This window comes from Heterodontus francisci, chromosome 28, assembly GCF_036365525.1.
Source record: "Heterodontus francisci isolate sHetFra1 chromosome 28, sHetFra1.hap1, whole genome shotgun sequence".
In the NCBI taxonomy this organism is placed as follows: Eukaryota; Metazoa; Chordata; class Chondrichthyes; order Heterodontiformes; family Heterodontidae; genus Heterodontus; species Heterodontus francisci.
Window position 1 is genome coordinate 23,478,781 of NC_090398.1, and position 19,464 is coordinate 23,498,244.

Here is a 19,464-nt window from a genome sequence, read left to right on the forward strand (position 1 = left end):
TGTTGTCCCCTTGTTTAAGAAGGGTAGCAGGGATAATCCAGGTAATTATAGACCGGTGAGCCTGACGTCAGTGGTAGGGAAGCTGCTGGAGAAGATACTGAGGGATAGGATCTATTCCCATTTGGAAGAAAATGGGCTCATCAGTGATAGGCAACATGGTTTTGTGCAGGGAAGGTCATGTCTTACCAACTTAATAGCATTCTTTGAGGAAGTGACAAAGTTGATTGATGAGGGAAGGGCTGTCAATGTCATATACATGGACTTCAGTAAGGCGTTTGATAAGGTTCCCCATGGCAGGCTGATGGAGAAAGTGAAGGCGCATGGGGTCCAAGGTGTACTAGCTAGATGGATAAAGAACTGGCTGGGGAACAGGAGACAGAGAGTAGCAGTAGAAGGGAGTTTCTCAAAATGGAGACGTGTGACCAGTGGTGTTCCACAGGGATCCGTGCTGGGACCACTGTTGTTTGTGATATACATTAATGATTTGGAGGAAAGTATAGGTGGACTGATTAGCAAGTTTGCAGACGACACTAAGATTGGTGGAGTAGCAGATAGTGAAGGGGACTGTCAGAGAATACAGCAGAATATAGATAGATTGGAGAGTTGGGTGGAGAAATGGCAGATGGAGTTCAATCAGGGCAAATGCGAGGTGATGCATTTTGGAAGATCCAATTCAAGAGTGAACTATACAGTAAATGGAAAAGTCCTGGGGAAAATTGATGTCCAGAGAGATTTGGGTGTTCAGGTCCACTGTTCCCTGAAGGTGGCAACGCAGGTAAATAGAGTGGTCAAGAAGGCATACGGCATGCTTTCCTTCATCGGACGGGGTATTGAGTACAAGAATTGGCAGGTCATGTTACAGTTGTATAGGACTTTGGTTCGGCCACATTTGGAATACTGCGTACAGTTCTGGTCGCCACATTACCAAAAGGATGTGGATGCTTTGGAGAGGGTGCAGAGGAGGTTCACCAGGATGTTGCCTGGTATGGAGGGCGCTAGCTATGAAGAGAGGTTGAGTAGATTAGGATTATTTTCATTAGAAAGACGGAGGTTGACGGGGGACCTGATTGAGGTGTACAAAATCATGAGAGGTATAGACAGGGTGGATAGCAAGAGGCTTTTTCCCAGAGTGGCGGATTCAATTACTCGAGGACACGAGTTCAAAGTGAAAGGGGAAAAGTTTAGGGGGGATATGCGTGGAAAGTTCTTTACGCAGAGGGTGGTGGGTGCCTGGAACGCGTTGCCAGCGGAGGTGGTAGATGCGGGCACGATGGCGTCTTTTAAGATGTATCTAGACAGATACATGAATGGGCAGGAAGAAAAGAGATACAGAACCTTAGAAAATAGGCGACATGTTTAGAGAGAGGATCTGGATCGGCGCAGGCTTGGAGGGCCGAAGGGCCTGTTCCTGTGCTGTAATTATCTTTGTTCTTTGTTCTAATCCTCAGAGAAAAGACGATAGTCAGGAGACGAGAGTTGAGTCAAAGGCAGCAACATGTTTTTTTTTTATAATATGAGAAGGCGTATATAATCAGAGTGCTGGAAGTTGAACGGCAAGCCCGGTAGCTCAACTAGTTTTACCGAAAGCCTGTCCTGAAAATGATGCCTCAATAGGTGGCACTGTTGACAATCCGGTGGCTTTGGCGATATTGAACAGTGAGCAGAAATGTTATCCCTTGTGTACTAACCAATTTAGTCAGGTCACTGATGATTATAGCAGTTTTGTGTTTGGGTGTACGGTGTCAGATGAGGCAGGCAAGCCAATTGAGCAGCTCCTGTATTTCTAAGCAGCAGCGTCATTAATGCTGGCAAAGGATGTAGATCTTCCCCCAAACAGTGCTATGAATGCGAAACTCATGGTGCGAGGCATTGAGGCGAGTCATTTACTCATTTCATGGCATAAGAATAACTTGCAATATAATTTAGTCAACGGTCTGGTAAGTCATGGCACAAGTTTCTCTGAACCATCATGGATTTATCCACTAGGTTTCCAGAGGCAATACCTTTGAGAAATATCACAGCATAAGTTGTGATTGAGCAGTTCATACAGTTGTCACTAGATGTGGATTGGTAAAAGAAATTCAGTCAGATCAGGGGTCAAATTTCATGTCAGGGCATTTCAAAAGGTCATGAGTAATTTGGAAGTGAAACAGCTCAGATCGTCTGCTTATCACCTGCAGTCCCAAGGTGCTTTGGAAAGGTACCACCAATCAGTAGAAAGTATGATAAAGGACTATTGTTGTGACTATCCTTAAAGTTGGGACCAGATGATATAATTTTTATTTACCACCAGGAAAACAACCAATGAGTCCAGTGGTGTCAGTCCATTTGAATTGGTCTATGGGTATGAGGTCAGGGGTCCTCTTAAACCCATTAGGAGAGTTTGATAGCACAAGGAATGGAAACTACCCTTTTAGATTATGTGTCAGAATTTAGAGAGACATTCGCATAAGCTTGTGAGATGGAACATCACAAGATTTCTCAGCGAGTAATGAAAATTCAAGCAGATAGAACAGCGAAGACACGGAGTCTACAGCCTGGAGACAAGGTGTTAGTTTTGTTACCTTTGCCTGAGGAACCATGGAAAGTTGGGTTCAGTGGACCTTACTTCATTAAGAGGAGACTTAGTGAGGTGAATGATCCAGTTAGTATCCCAGACAAAAGGAAACGTCAAAGGGTGTGTCACATGAATATATTGAAATGATATTATGACTGTAAACCCTGTCAGCCAGTAAATGCATGTCAAATGACAGAAGAGAAGTTTAAATATTGTGTTAGATTCGATGAACTGGATAAAGGGGAAGTGACTGAAAACTCTCAGAGGCTGAACCCCCCTGCGGTGAAGCTGGCAAAAAAAGAAACAGTAGAAAAATCTTGATACAGTTCTCCTTTATCTTTCTGAAAAACATAAAAGGAGTGTAGCTGAGCCGCTAGAAGAGTTTAAAGCCATTTGTGCAGATAAGCCATGTTGAACTCCTCTGGCTATTCGTAGGGTTGATGTAGGAACAGCGACACCCATTAAACAGAACCCCTAATCCACTCAATACTGATAAATTGGATCTGGTCAGGCAGGAGTTTCAATATATGCTAAAGGACAATATAATTGAACCGAGTCAAAGTAGCTCTTGCTTACCAGTGGTGCTGATATCAAAACTGAACGGTTCCATAGGATATGGTATTGATTATGGGAAAGTCAATGCAGTATCTAAAACAGAAGCTTATCCAATCTCATGACTTGAGGATTGTCTTTCCAGAGTGGGGAATTCAGTCTTTATAAGAAAGATTGACTTGCTGAAAGGTTATTGGTAAGTCTCCAAGACAGACCTACCAAAAATACCTCCGCCTTCAGGACCCCGGATGGCCGATTTCAGTGAAAACTGATGTTATTTGATATGAAAAATGCATAGGCCACATTTCAAAGGTTGTCTAACCAGGTGATTGCGGGATTAAGCAATTGTGCTGTATACCTCGATGATCTATTGGTATACAGTGACACTTGGGAATACCATGTTATCCACTTAAAATCTCTGTTCGACCAGTTAGAGACAGCCAATTAGCAAAGAGCAAGTTTGCCAAGGTAAGGTCACCTATGTAGGATATATAAAAGCAAAATACTGCGGATGCTGGAAATCTGAAACAAAAACAAGAAATGCTGGATTCACTCAGCAGGTCTGGCAGCATCTGTGGAAAGAGAAGCAGAGTTAACGTTTCGGGTCAGTGACCCTTCTTCGGAACCGTTCCGAAGAAGGGTCACTGACCCGAAACGTTAACTCTGCTTCTCTTTCCACAGATGCTGCCAGACCTGCTGAGTGAATCCAGCATTTCTTGTTTTTGTATGTAGGATATATAGTGGGCCAAGGTCAATCGTTGCCAAGGGAAGCTAAATTTCAGGCAATAATAGACTTTACAGTCTGCAAGACAAAAAAGGAAGATACTACAATTCTCAGTATGTGTGGGTCCTATCGGAAGTTCATTCCTAACTTCAGTACAGTTGTAACTTCACTGACGTATTTATGAAAAAAGGGTGTAAAAATCCAGTCAACAGAATCCTGTGGCATTTGTAAAGTTAAAGGCCATTTTAACAAATGAACCCGTCTAGCTGCACCAAATTTTTGCAAGCTCTTGTCGTGAATGCTTGAGACCTTCACTGAGCTGGGAGTCAGAGAGATACACCAATCAACTGCTTGGAATTGGTGCTCGCTGGGTTTGAAGGAATAGAGAAAAAAGTAAACAGTTACATCACAGCAAAGTCGTAATTAATTGGTCTCTGAGTGTCTACCGTAAGAATCTGGGGAAATAGCTAGATTAATTCACTACTTAGGAAAGGTGCGATTAGAGGCGACATGATGAAATGTTTTATCACCTAGAGGGTGGTAGGGGTCTTGAACGTGCTGTCTGTAAGGGTAGTAGAGACAGAAACCCTCAACTCATTTAAAAAATGCTGTAACCTACAGGACTACGGACCAAATGATGGAAAGTGGGATTCGGCTGGATGGCTTGTTTTTTGACCAGCACAGACATGATGGGCCAACTGGCCTTTTTCTGTGCTTTCTATGATTCTAAGATAGCTTTTGATGCCAGTGATGTAGGAGTAGGAGAAGTATTACACCAGGATGATGATACTGAAATCGAATGACCTGTCAGTTATTTTTCTAGAAAACTCAATAAATACCAGAAGTACTCCACTATTTAAAAAGGAAGCGTTTGTGCTGGTAATGGCTCTTCAACATCATAATATATTAAGGTTTTTAGAAAGGTTCAGAACCAGGAACGTCAGATTATTTTGGTGGAGTTTAATGTTACAACCATTTACCATAAACACTGCAGAAGTTGCAGGAAAGAACAATGTAATTGCTGATGCTCTATACAGAATTTAAAGAAAGGCTATAATGGAGGCAAACAACTCAGAAATGTAAAATATTGTTGTTACGTCTAGGAAGCTTAAAATAGCAATAATAAAAATGTCACGTCATCATAGAATCATAGAACATTCATGGCACAGAAAGAGGCCACTTGGCCCATCGTGTCTGCACTGACAAAAAAAAACAAGCCACCAAGTCTAATCCCACCGTACAGCATTTGGTCCGGAGCCCTGCAGGTTACTGCACTTGAGGTGCAAATCCAGACACCTTTTAAATGAGCTGAGGGTTTCTGCCTCTATTACTCTTTCAGGAAGTGATTTCCAGAGCCCCGCCATCCTCTGGGTGATAAATATTTTCCTCATCTCCCCTCTAATCTTTCTACCAATCACTTTAAATCTATGCTCCCTCATCATTGACCTCTCTGCTGATGTAAGTAGGACCTTCACCTCCACTCTATCCAGGCCCCTCACAATTTTATATATTTCAATCAGATCTCCCCTCAGTCTTCTCTGTTTCCAGGAGAACAACCTCAGCCTATCCAATCTTTCCTCATCGCTGCAATGTTCCAGTGCTGGCAACATCCTCGTAAATCTCCTTTGTAGCCTCTCTAGTGCAATTACATCCTTTCTGTAATGAGGTGACCAGAACTGCACACAGTACTCAGGTCGTGGCCTAACCAATGATTTGTTCAGTTCCAGCATAAACTCCTTGCTCTTATATTCTACACCTCAGCTAATAAAGGAAAGGATTCCATATGCCTTCTTAACCACCTTATCGATCCGTCCTGCTACCTTCAGGAATCTGTGGACATTCACTCCAAGGTCCCTCACTTCCTCTGTACTTCTCAGTATTTTCCCATTAATTGTGTATTGCTTTGCCTTGTTTGACTTCTCCAGGTTGAATTCCATTTGCCAAATTTCTGCCCATCTGACCAATCCATCAATATCTTGCTGCAGCCCATAGCTATCCTCCTCGCTATCGACCACACGGGCCAATCTTTGTGTCACCTGCAAACGTCTTGATCATGCCCCCTACATTTACATCCAAATTGTTAATGTATTCCACAAAAAGCAGGGGACCCAGTACCGAGTCCTGTGGAACGCCGCTGGAAACAGTCCGCCAGTCGCTAAAACAAATGTTAAAAAGTACCGAGGAAGTAAATGTTAAAAAGTACCATTTACGAAGAAGGGTCACCGACCCTAAACGTTAACTCTGCTTCTCTCTCCACAGATGCTGCCAGACCTGCTGAGGATTTCCAGCATTTCCTGTTTTTATTTCAGATTTCCAACATCCGCAGTATTTTGCTTTTCTGTTAAAAAGTACCCTTTGTTTCCTGCCACTGAGACAATTTTGTATTCACCTTGCGATATTTCCATGGATCCTATGGGCTTTATTTTTTTTAACCAGTCTGCCATGTGTGACCTTGTCAAAAGCCTTGCTAAAATCCATGGAGACCACATCAACTGTCCTACCCTCATCAATTTTTCTTGTGACTTGTTCAAAACTTTTGACCAAGTTGGTCAGACAAAATCCTCCCTTAACAAATCCATGCTGGCCATTCTTGATTAAACTGTGCCCATCTATGTGACAGTTTATCCTGAATCTCAGAATTAATTCCAATAATTGTCCCACTACTGAGGTTAGACTGACTGCCCTGTAATTATTCGATCTATCCCTTGTCGCTTTTTAATCAGAGGTATAACGTTAGCATTCCACCAATCCTCCAGCACCACACCTGAATTATGTTGTAAGAGAAATTGTTACGATGGCAATGAATTTTATATTTTTAGGTGGGAGGTGTTATGAATGCTGAACTTTGTAACAGAATTATGTTTTCAAAACTCGGAGTTTTAAAATCTAATATGGAGTCCAGAAAGTTAGGTAACATCGCATCCACTCTGCTAAAGGACAAGATAGAAGTCTTGGTTACCAGGACAACAGATGTCAAAGATCGAAGACAATTTTGAAAAGAAACAGAGGCTGCAGGGGTAACACCTGAAGATCAACGCCTTTCAGTCTCCCAAACATTCAGACCATAAACAAGGAGTCGGCAATTCTGAAGATGCAAATGTACCAGGCAGCTGTTAACACCTGGGAACATGGAAGGCCCATGTGGCTCTGCTGAAAACCAGACTTCTGGACTTTGCATAGCAGAAAAGGGCAATAGGATGTTGATGTTTGGTTCCAAATAAATTTAACAGATTTTCTGAAGGCAGACAGGCTGTTAGAAAAGAAACCAGTGCTCACCGCCTCAGAGGAGGCTGTAAGGAAGACAGCCAGTGGATGTGGCCTCAAAGGAGAGAGAGACAGAGAGAGAGATAGAGATGGAGAGAGAGAGAGAGAGAGAGAGAGAGTAAAAGGGAGGAAATATGTGTTCTTGGAAGTCTGATACAGGGAATGGCTGCGAAGACATTGAATCTGTTTGGAAGTTGAATTTAGCAAAGGAGTAAAAGCTCAACAGGATCTCCAGGAATTGCCTTATTCACCGACGTCCAGAGAAACGTGCTCAGAGAAGTGAGTGAAGGGGACATGGATTTTGAAAAGGTCTGGGACATCAAACCCATTGCAACTGGGAGGAGGTTTAACGGCAAAGATTGCAACTTCAAAGCGGACTATGTAACGTTTAAGTGTGGTGTGAGGTATTCAGGTATTTTTTTTATAAGTAAATAAAATACCTTTCTTTGTAATCGGGGATTATCATCGACTGACAAAGTACTATTTCGTTAGTGGGGATTTCTTTCAGTTTAGTTGTCATAAAAGAAGTCTTAAAACGTGACATCTTGTGTGTAATTCTTTGAATTGGTCTGGGACGTCATAGTTCGTATTTTTAACGTTAACGGTCTCATTGAGGTCCTAACAGTATCTTTAAGCAGTGAGGTGATGTACAGCTTTGGTTTGTTAAAGATCTTAAGGTGTTTTACAATCTTCGTAAACACCATAAATGTAAGACTGCACATTTGATAACCTGTGTTTGATTAGCGTCTTGTGGAGCACGCTGGGATGTTTCACTTCGTGAAAAATGTTACATAAATGCACATGCTTTGTTGTTGTCACATTGTCATAGAACCCTTTAACCATACTGGCATCCATAACTGGTTTTCTCGAAGCCCTGTAAAAACCTAGACTCTGCTTCAGAAACTAGATTAAATATCTCATGCTTTTGGTGCTATGTTTGGAATGATTAGAAAATGAACAGACAACATTTAACACTCGCTCCAATTCTTCAGAACACGGATAATTTCTTATCTTGCAATTTTTAACCAGATGACTTCATCTCTCACTACTTGAAAAGATCCTTCCTTTTTCCCTGCTCACAACTTTTCACGAATCAATAAATGTTCGGTTTTGCTCGAACCGTTTCATTAATGACTCTTTCCAGGTTCATTTATTTATTTATTTATTTTATTTAGAGATACAGCACTGAAACAGGCCCTTCGGCCCACCGAGTCTGTGCCGACCAACAACCACCCATTTATACTAACCCTGCAGTAATCCCATATTCCCTATCACCTACCTACACTAGGGGCAATTTACAATGGCCAATTTACCTATCACCTGCAAGTCTTTGGCTGTGGGAGGAAACCGGAGCACCCGGGGAAAACCCACGCAGACACAGGGAGAACTTGCAAACTCCACACAGGCAGTACCCAGAATCGAACCTGGGTCCCTGGAGCTGTGAGGCTGCGGTGCTAACCACTGCGCCACTGTGCCGCCACTGTTCAGATACAGATATTTCCCATCATCCCACTGCTCCATTCAACTTTTCTCTAAAATCATTGTTGTTGGTCGGTTCCGATCACGACTGTCCTTTTCATTTCCCTGAATGCACTCTAGTGCCCGAAGAACGTGCACCCTTCTCTCCATCTCCAGCCCTGCAGCCACACATCCACCTGACTCATATTTACCTTCTTAAGTGGCCCAGTGCAAAACAACCCAGAGGTCACCAACTAGAGGTCCCATTTTTTGGACGACTACTTCAGTCTCAATATTCCCTTAACAAACATGTTTCTAAATGTGTCACTGGTACCGACTATGGATATTTTCTGCTCTCCTTTCTTTCCCCGAGATGGTTCATTTCTTTCAGGATGTCCTTCCCTCTAGACACCAGGGAGGGAACTTATCAATCCAGATCTGCTCAGGGCAGTACAAGAGTTTGTCAATTGCCTGACTATAGAATCTCCCACCACTATCGTCCTCTTGTTCCCATGCCCCAACTGATTGTCACTCCCACCCGACTCATGGTGGCCTCCTGCTTCCCAGTGCCACAATGTTGCTCAGGATGCTCCTGCTCTGGGTCAGTGTCGTTCTCCACTTTGCATTCCCTTATTCCAGGTTTGTACTGGACAGTGACAGTACTCGGAGGATTCCGCCACGTGTGAGTAGAGTGCCCTCTAGATGGTCACTCACTTACCGCTTTGTACTGAGCCCCTGTCCTGTTCCCTCTTACTCTGTGAGCTTACACAGTATCTGGGTCCTTGTTCCGGTCAGAAATTATATTTTCAAGAAGGCTGTGAACCTACCTGCGTCCATTCTCATTTCTGAAGATGATCTTGGACTTTCTCCACAGTTTGAACCTTCTGCCATGGAAGTGACAGGCATTTTCTGATTCTCATCCTCTGCAATGAATACAGTATTAATAGGAAAGCTGCACAGAAATATGAAAATGAGAGATAGAGTTTTGCCTTGTTAAACAGGGTATCATCCCTCCTCCCTCATCAGTGCAACAACTGGTAGCTCTGTAATCGAGCATTTCTGGAGTTTTACGATCAACCCCCCACATCAGGTGTGACACAGACAGCTACCCAGCGAAATCCTATCCACCCCTCTGAACTACGGTTCCAGACAGGCTCTCTTCGGCCAAGACATCCATTGGAAGCCCTCATTCTTAAAATGTTCGAAAAAAAGTGCTGACCGAAACAGACTTATTCTCGTGGTATAAAGATATCAAGTGCTCTGATCATTGAAGAATATAATCCATTACTTGATCTTACACAGTCGAGCGATGTTGCATTATTATTCACAGACTGGAGTATATTATATTTTCATAGTTATTTGGCACTACAGAACCTGAGTATTGCTGCAAATCAGGAAAGGCCAACTTTCAAAGGGAGCAACAAATTATACTGCATGGGCAAATGGTGCAAACTGGTTGGCAGGTCACCGCTGATTGCTAGAGGTGTTGCCATGGAGAATGGATCAGCGGCCAATTGTCCCCCACACTTTTACTGAATTTAGAAAAGGCATGAAATCTGCACATGTTGATTTTGTCTGAACAGGACAAGTCCCTGCGTATAAATATATGTAGCTTCTAGGAAGTATACGTGAACCACATTGCGAGCCCAACTGATACACTAACAACCAATTTAGGATTAAATCTTAGTACACTTACAGGATGCTGCTGCAAAGCCAAAAAGACATTCCACCTACCAAAAATGAGTAAAATGGAATATGAATTTCAGTGGCGGTGAGATGCCAGGTACATAGGCCGTACATCCCAATGACTGGGGGATCATATCAAACAGCAAATCCCTTTGGCTGTTCACAATCGGCAGAGTAATGCATCCAACCAGCCAGTACTTCCAAAACTCAGAACATAATGTCTAACGTTAGATGCGATTCCGCAATTGGACAGGACATGTACCTTTTCTGAATTGAACAAACCCGTGGAGGAAAATATTTCCCTGGTGTATAATCCATGGCAACAACTCTTTGGGGGCGGCACAGTGGCGCAGTGGTTAGCACCGCAGACTCACAGCTCCAGCGACCCGGGTTCAATTCTGGGTACTGTCTGTGTGGAGTTTGCAAGTTCTCCCTGTGTCTGCGTGGGTTTTCTCCCGGTGCTCCGGTTTCCTCCCACAAGCCAAAAGACTTGCAGGTTGGCAGGTAAATTGGCCATTATAAATTGCCCCGAGTATAGGTAGGTGGTAGGGAAATATAGGGACAGGCGGGGATGTGGTAGGAATATGGGATTAGTGTAGGATTAGTATAAATGGGTGGTTGATGGTCGGCACAGACTCGGTGGGCCGAAGGGGCTGTTTCAGTGCTGTATCTCTGAACTGAACTGAACTCTACCAATCAGAGTCGACTTGCCAATCAATCAGCTCCCTTTTCTTGTGCAGTATATTTTGTTGCTGCCGTTAAAATTTGGCATTCTTGCGTCAGTTCTGATGAGTGCAAGACAAAAACTTCGACAGCATGTCTCTTTTAATATTTTTGACTTGTGACTGTTGAAGTTAAATTCAGGAATTATATGAATACATTTTCTATCCAATTTTACAGTTTACAGATCAATAATATTCCTGGTCTCTATGGGCAGTGATATTTTCCATGTGCTCATGGAGATGTATCCTGGTTGGTGCTTCTACTCGAATATATTCACCATATACCTCATGGTGTCAGCACCTGACTAATAAGCACTGTAGGAGGTGAGGACATTTAACACTGTTCCACTAATGTTGACACAAATTGATAACATTGTAAGTCATGTAACTGTTATGAATGCTGGGCATTGTAACATGATAATGTTTTATCAAATGTGATTTTTAAAATTTAAGCTGGAGTCTGGTAAGTCAGGTGACCTCATATCCACTCCGCTAAAGGCCAGGACATAAAACCTGGTTCCCACGACAATAGAGAACACAGAGCAAAGACACTTCTTTGGAAAAAACAGGTACTGCAGGGAAACACCTGAAGAAGAATGACTTTCACCCTCCCAGACATTCGGGCCGTAAACGAGTAGTCAGTGATTCTGAAGATGCAAATTTATCAGCTAGCTGTTAACACCTGGAAACATGGAAGACCCAGGTGGCTCAGCTGAAACAAGCTTTCTGAACTTTGCATAGAGGAAAAGTATAATAAGCTGTTGTTGTTTGGTTCCAAATATATTTAACAGATTTTATGAATGCAGACAGGCTGTATGAAAGGAAACCAGCAGTTACCACCTCCGAGGAGAGTGTAAAGAAGACAACCAGCTGTGATGGCCTCAACAGAGTGAGAATGAGGAGGAGAGAGAACAGCTGCTCTCAGAAGCCTGATACAGTGAAAGGCTGCAAAGACTTGAACATGCTTTGAAAGTTTAATTTTGCAAAGAAGTAAAAGCCCAACAGGATCAACAGCAATCACCTTAATCACTGACGTCAAGCTCGAAAGGGCTTGTAAAAATGAGTGAAGAGGATATTCATTTCGAAAAGGTCTGGGAGATCCAACACCTTGCAACGGGGAGCAGTCTCTCATTAATTGAAAAACTCCTTCCTTTTTCCCTGCTCACAACTTTTCACTGATCAATAAATGTTCTGTTTTGCTCTAACTGTTTTATTAATTATTCTCTCTAGTCTCAGATACAGATATTTCCCATCATCCCATTGCTCCATTTAACTTTTCTGTGAAATCATTGTTCTTGTTGTTCTGTTCAGATCACGATAGTCGCTTCCGTTCCCCCTGAACTCACTCTAGTGCCCGAAGAACGTGTACCTTTTTATCCTGTTCCAGTCCTGCACCCACATTCACCTGCCTCATATTTACCTTCTTAAGCGGCCCAATGCGAAACAACTAGGAGATCACCACCTGGAGGCCTCGTTTTTTTAGACTACTACCTCAGGCTCAATATTCCCTTGATAAACATGGCTCTAAATGTGTCATTGGTACTGACCATGGATATTTTGTGCACTCCTTTCTTTCCCCGAGATGGTTCATCTATTTCAGAACATCCTTCCTTCTTGACACCAGGGAGGGAACTTATCATTCGGGATATGCTCAGGGCTGTAGAAGAGTCTGTATCTTTCTTGACTACAGAATCTCCCACCACTATCATCCTCCTATTCCCGTGCCCTACCTGTCTCTCACCACTCTATCCACTTTACAGTCCCTAATTCCAGGTTTCGATTAGACATTGCCAGTACTCAGGGGATCCCTCCATGTGTTAGCAGAGAGCCCTCCAGATGGTCACTCACTTAACTCTTTGTACTGAGCCCTGTCCTGCTCCCTCTTCCTGTGTGCGTTTACAGAGAATCCCGGCTGTTCTTCAGGTCAAAGTTATATTTTCAAGAAGGCTGTGAACCTAACTGTGCCCACTTTCATTTCTGATGATGATCTTGGACCTTCTCCACTGTTTGAACCTTCTACCATGGGAGTGACAGGCATTTTCTGATTCTCATCCACTGTAATTAATACAATATTAATAGGAAGATTACACAGAAATATGAAAATGAGAGGTAGAATTTTGCCTTGTTAAACAGGGTATCATTCCCTCCTCCCTCATCAGTGCAACAACTGGTAGCTCTGTAATCGAGCATTTCTGGAGTGTTATGATCAACTCCCCACATCAGGTGTGACACAGGCAAGTGCCCAGGGAAATCCTATCCACCCCTCTGAACTACGGTTCCAGACGGGTGCACTTCGGCCAAGACTTCAATGGGAAACCCTCATTTTCTAACTGCTGACCGAAACAGGTTTATTGCTGGTATAGAGAATATGCAGTTTTCCAATATGAAGCCTTGTGATGATTGAAGAATATAATCCATTACTTGATCTTACACAGTCCAGCAGTGTTGCATTATTTTTATTCACAGATTGGAGTATTAACATTTTTTTCTTTGTCATTTGGCAATACAGAACCTGAGTATTGCTGCAAAAAGAGACATGCTGTCGTAGCTTTTCGCCTTGTACTCATCAGGACAGTCACAAGAATGCCAAATTTCAAAGGGAGCAACAATTTATACTGCATGGGCAAATTGTGCTTGCTGGTTGGCAGGTCACCGCTGATTGCTAGAGGCGTTGCCATGGAGAATGGATCAACGACCGATTGTCCCCCACACTTTTGTTTAATTTAGAAAAGGCATGAAGTCTGCACAGGACAGGTCCCTGCGTATGAATATATGTACAATAATTCTGGCGAGCGTAAGTGAGCTGCATTGCAAGCTCAACTGTTCATCTTAAACTGGTTGTTAGTATAAATCGGAACACACTAACAGGATGCTGCCGTAAAGCCAAAAAGACGTTCTGCCTACCAAAAATGAGTAATATGGAATATGAATTTCAGTGGCGGTGAGATGCCAGGTACATAGGCTGTACATCCCAATGACTGGGGGATCGTATCAAACAGCAAATCCCTTTGGCTGTTCAAAACGAGCAGTGTACTGTATCCAACCAGCCAGTACTTCCAAAACTCAGAACATAACGCCTAACGTTAGATGCAATTCCGCAATTGGACAGCACATGTACCTTTTTTGAATTGAACAAACTCTTGGGGGACAATATTTCCCTGGTGTATTCTCCATGGCAACAACTCTACCAATCAGAGTCGACTTGCCAATCAATCATCTCCCTTTACTTGTGCAGTATATTTTGTTGCTACCTTTAAAATTTGGCATTCTTGCATCAGTTCTGAAGAGTGCAAGACAAAAACTTCGACAGCATGTCTCTTTTTAATATTTTTGATTTGTGAGTATTGAAGTTAAATTCAGGTATGTTGTGAATACATTATCGATACAATTATACGATACACAAGTCTGTGATTTTCCTGGTCTCTATGGGCAGTGACATTTTCCGTGTGCTCATGGAGATGTTTCCTGGTGGATGTTTCTACTTGAATATATTTACCATATAACTCATGGTTTTAGCACCTGACTAATGAACACTGTAGGAGGTGAGGACATTTACACAAATCGATAACATTATAAATCATGTAACTGTTATGAATGCTGGAAATTGTAACATAATAAAATTTTAAAAATCACAGTTGATAAAACATAAGATGAGTCTGGTACGTCAGGTGACTTCACATCTACATGGAAGGCCCAGGTGGCTCTGCTGCAAACAAGATTTCTGGACTTTGCATAGTGGAAAAGAACAATAAGCTGGTGTTATTTGGTTCCAAACAAATTTAACAGATTTTACGAATGCAGACAGGCTGTAAGAAAGGAAACCAGCAGTTATAACCTCAAAGGAGGGTGTAAAGAAGCCATGATGGCCTCCACAGAGAGAGACAATGAGAAGGAGAGGAAACGCCTGCTCTCAGAAGCCTGATACAGTGAAAGGCTGCAAAGACTCGAACATGTTCTGAAACTTTAATTTTGTGAAGAAGGAAAAACCCAACAAGATCAACAGGAAACGCCTTAATCACTGACATCCAGCTCGAAAGGGCTTGTACAAATGAGTGAAGAGGATATTCATTTTGAAAAGGTCTGGGAGATCCAACACACTGCAACAGGGAGGAGTTTGGTACTTTGAGTTGCATGCATTTCGCCACCAAACTGCAATGATCAAGTGTGGTGTGAGGTTTTGAAGTATTTTTATAAGGAAAGAAAATATGTACCTTTCTAATCTGGCGTTCTCATCTACTTGCAAAGTACAATTTTGTCCGTGAGGATTTCCTTTGGTTTATTCGTCATAATAACAGTCTTAAAATGTGAAGTCGTGTCATTCTTTAAATTGGTCTGGCAGTTAATACCTTGTATTTTTAACGTTAACGGCCTCTCGGAGGTCGTAACAATAACTTTAAAGAGTGAGATGATGTACAACAGTGATTTGTGAAATATCTTAAGGTATTTTACTATCTCAGAAAATATCATAAATGTATCACTGCACATTTGACAACTTGTGTTGTGGAGCATCCAGGGGGATGTTTTACTATGTTAAAAACGCTACATAAATGCAAGTTTGTTGTTGTTGTAGCATTGTCCTGGAACCCTTAAATAAAACTGACATCCACAACTATTTTACTCTGAGCCCTGTAAAAACCCAGACCCTGTCTCAGATCCTCGATTACATATCTCATGCGTTTTACCTTCAAAATATGTCTGGAATGCTCTGTACATTTACAGACAACATTCAACACTCGCTCCAATTCTTTGCAATCTGGGCACTTGCTCATCCTGCAATTTTATTAACCAAGTGACTTCATCTCACCACTTGAAAAAATTCTCCGTTTTCTCCTGATAGCAACCTTTCACGACTCAGTAAATTTTCTGTTCTTGCTCCAATTGTTGTTTTTCTTTTAATTCTGCTCATGAGACTCAGATCTGGATTTTCCCACCTTCCAATAACACCAGCTGATGCCCTTCCCACTGCTCCATTCAACTTTTCTATAAAACCATTCTTGTTGGTCAGTTCAGATCACGGCAGTTCATTCTTATTCCCCTGAACTCACGCCAGTACCCGAAGAACATGGACCCTTCTCTCCTGCTCCAGCCACACACTCACCTGGTTCATATTTACCTCCTAAAGTGACCCAGTGCAAACAAACCGGAGATCACCACCTGGTGTTCCTGTTTTTAAGTCCAAATATTCCCTTGATAAACATCCTGATGTCTGTGTCATTGGTACCAACCATGGATATTTTCTGCTCTCCCTTCTTTCTCGGAGATGGTTCATCAGTGTCAGGATGTACTTCCCTCTGGTACTAGGGAGGTAACTTACCCTTCTGGACTTGCTCAGGTCTGTAGAAGAGTCTGTCTATTCTCCTGACCATAGAATCTCCCACCACGATCGTCCTTCGATCCCCGTGCCCCACCTGTCTCTCACCACCGCCCCACTCGGGTGGCCTCCTGCTCCCCAGTGCCACACCGTTGCTCAAGACGCTCCTGCTCTGATTTACTGTCTCTATCCACCTGACTGTCCCCAATGCAAGGTATCTATTGGACAATGACAATACCCGGGGGATCCCTCCACATATGACAGAGGTGCGTAGAAGATGGACATTCATTTCCCTCCTTCGACTCAGCCACTGCCCTGCTGCTACCTCCCGTGTGAGCTGCAGGATCGAACATGAGATCTAGGCCCTTCTGCAGCACCGAGATTATAGTTTAAAGAAGGTTGTGAACCTACCTGAATCCATTCGTGTTTTTCTTGAAAGTGTTGGATCTTCTCCACTGTTTGAACCTTCAGCCACGGCAGGATCAGGGGGTCTCAAATTCTCATGCTCTATTATTAGAATATTATTAGGAAGGTTAGAAAGAAATATGAAAATGAGAGTTGGAATATTGCCTTGTTAAACATGGTATCAGTCCCTCCTCCCTGATCAGTACAACAGCTGTTAGCTCTGTGATCGAGCATTTCTGGAGTGTTACCATCAACTCTGTACATCAGATGTGACACAGGCAGCTGTCCAATGAAATCTAGTGAGTCCCACTGAACATCACAACCTAATTCCAGACGGGCTCCCTTCGGCCGATACTCCCATGGGCAGCACACGTTGGTAATATTTACTCAGATAGTGCAGACTGAAACAGATATATTCCCAAGGTATAAAGAACATGCTGCTTAGCAATATGAAGTGTTGTGATCATTGAAGAATATGATCTATTACTTGATTTTACAGTCGAGCGGTATTTTATTCACTGATTTGAGTTTAATATTTGTGATTTGCTGCGTACAGAAACTAAATTCAGGTACTTTAGGAATGTGATATCTATCCACTTACACAATATATAAGTCAGTGGTTCCTCTGGTCACTATAGGCAGCGACATTCCCTTTGTGTTCATGGAGATTGTGGTCTGGTTGGTGTTTTTAGTTGAAGATATTTATCACATCTTTCATAGTGTCAGCACTTTACTAATGAGCACTGCAGGAGGTGAGGACACTTACCACTGTTCCATTATTAACACTAATATATAATGTTTTCAATCATGCAACTGTTATGAATGCTGGACATTGTAACATGATCATGTTTTAAAAACTGTGACTTTTAACAGTTTGAGATGGAGTCTGGAAAGTCAGCTGATCTCACATCCAATCTGCTAAAGGACAAGACAGGTAACCTAGTGACCAGAATAATAGAGACCAAAAAAAAAAGAGACTGCAGAGTAACACCTGAAGGATGGTGGTTTGTACCCTACCAGACCTTCGGGCCGTGAACAAGCAGTCACTGGTTCAAGATACAAATGTACCAAATATTCACACCTGGGAGCAATGGAAGGTCAAGGTGGTTCTGCTGAAAACCAGACTTCTGAATTTGCAGTGGAAAAGGACAATAAGCGAATGATGTTTGCTTCTAAATATGTTTAACTGATTTTCTGAAGGCAGACAGGCTGTAAGAAAGGAAACCAGCGGTTGCTGCTTCAGAGGAGACTGCAAGGAAGGAAGCCAGCAAACCAGCTGAGGTGGCCTCAAAAGAGAGAGAGGGAACAGCTGCTCTTGCAAGCTTAATACAGTGAAAGGCCTGTTTTTAAAGCTGAATTTAGCAAAGGAGTAAAAGCCCAACAGTATCACCAGGAATTGCCTTAATCACCAACATCCAGGTTAAAAGTGCTCAGACAAGTGAACGAAGGGGACACTGATTTTGATAAGGTCTGGGAGATCTAACCCATTGCAACTGGGAGGAGTTTGGGACTTTTAAACACAAAGTTTGCAACATCAAAGAGAACTGTGTAATGTGTAAGTGTGGTGTGAAGTATAAAAATATTCTGATGAATAAATTAAATAACTCTATTTGTAATCTGGGGTTATCATCTACTTACTTAGTGGGTATTTCTTTCAGTTTAGTTGTTATAAAAGCAGTCTTAAAATGTGACATCATGATGTGTAACTCTTTGAATTGGTCTGAAAGTTCATTTCTCGTATTTTAATGTTAACGGTCTCACAGTGACCCGAACAGTATCTTTAAACAGTGAGCTGATGTACAGCATTAATCTGTGAAAAATCTTGAGGTGTTTAACAATCTTAGTAAACACCATAAATGTATAACTGCACATTTGATAACCGGGGTTAGATTATGGTCTTGAGGAGCACCCTGGGATGTTTTACTGTACTAAACATTTTACACAAGTGCATGTGTTGTTGTTGTAGCATTGTCATGGAACCCTTTAATTATACTTGCATCCAGAGCTAGTTTACTCTCAACCCTGTAAAAACTTAGAACCTGCCTCTGGAACGAGATTAAATATCTCATGTTTTTGGTCCTATGTTTGGAATGATTATAAAATTTACAGGCATGAGTCAACACACTCTCCAATTCCTTCGAACATGGATACTTTCTCATCTTGCAATTTTTAACCAGATGACTTCATCTCTCATTAATTGAAAAGCTTCTTCCTTTTTCCCTGCTCACAACTTTTCACTAATCAATAAATGTTCTGTTTTGCTCTAACCGTTTTATTAATTACTCTCTAGTCTCAGATACAGATATTTCCCATCAACCCACTGCTCCATTTAACCTTTCTGTGAAATCATTGTTGTTGTTGTTCAGTTCAGATCACGATAATCGCTTCCGTTCCCTCTGAACTCACTCTAGTGCCTGAAGAATGTGTACCCTTTTCCCCTGTGCGGGTCCTGAACCCACACATTCACCTGCCTCATATTTACCTTCTTAAGCGGCCCAATGCGAAACAACCAGGAGATCACCACCTGGAGGCCTCGTTTTTTAGACTACTACCTCAGGCTCAATATTCCCTTGATAAACATGGCTCTAAATGTGTCATTGGTACTGACCAGGGATACTTTGTGCTCTCCTTTCTTTCCCCGAGATGGTTCATCTATTTTAGGATGTCGTTCCCTCTTGACACCAGGGAGGGAACTTGTCATTCGGGATATGCTCAGGGCTGTAGAAGAGTCTGCCTATTCCTTGACTATAGAATCTCCCACCACTATCATCCTCCTATTCCCGTG

The 19,464-nt window shown here is 42.3% G+C and overlaps 1 protein-coding gene across 8 annotated transcripts in view; it reads right to left on the reverse strand.

Annotated features, from left to right (window-relative positions):
• LOC137385136 (NACHT, LRR and PYD domains-containing protein 3-like) overlaps positions 1-19,464 on the reverse strand; it is a 116,370-nt gene that overhangs the window by 31,692 nt on the left and 65,214 nt on the right. For all 8 annotated transcript variants that reach the window (XM_068059978.1, XM_068059976.1, XM_068059977.1 and 5 more), the window contains 2 exons: positions 16,686-16,781; positions 9,383-9,478 (listed from right to left, as the gene is read on the reverse strand). In XM_068059978.1, coding sequence (XP_067916079.1) covers positions 9,383-9,478; positions 16,686-16,781 — 192 coding nt within the window. The remainder of the gene's footprint in view (positions 1-9,382; positions 9,479-16,685; positions 16,782-19,464) is intronic.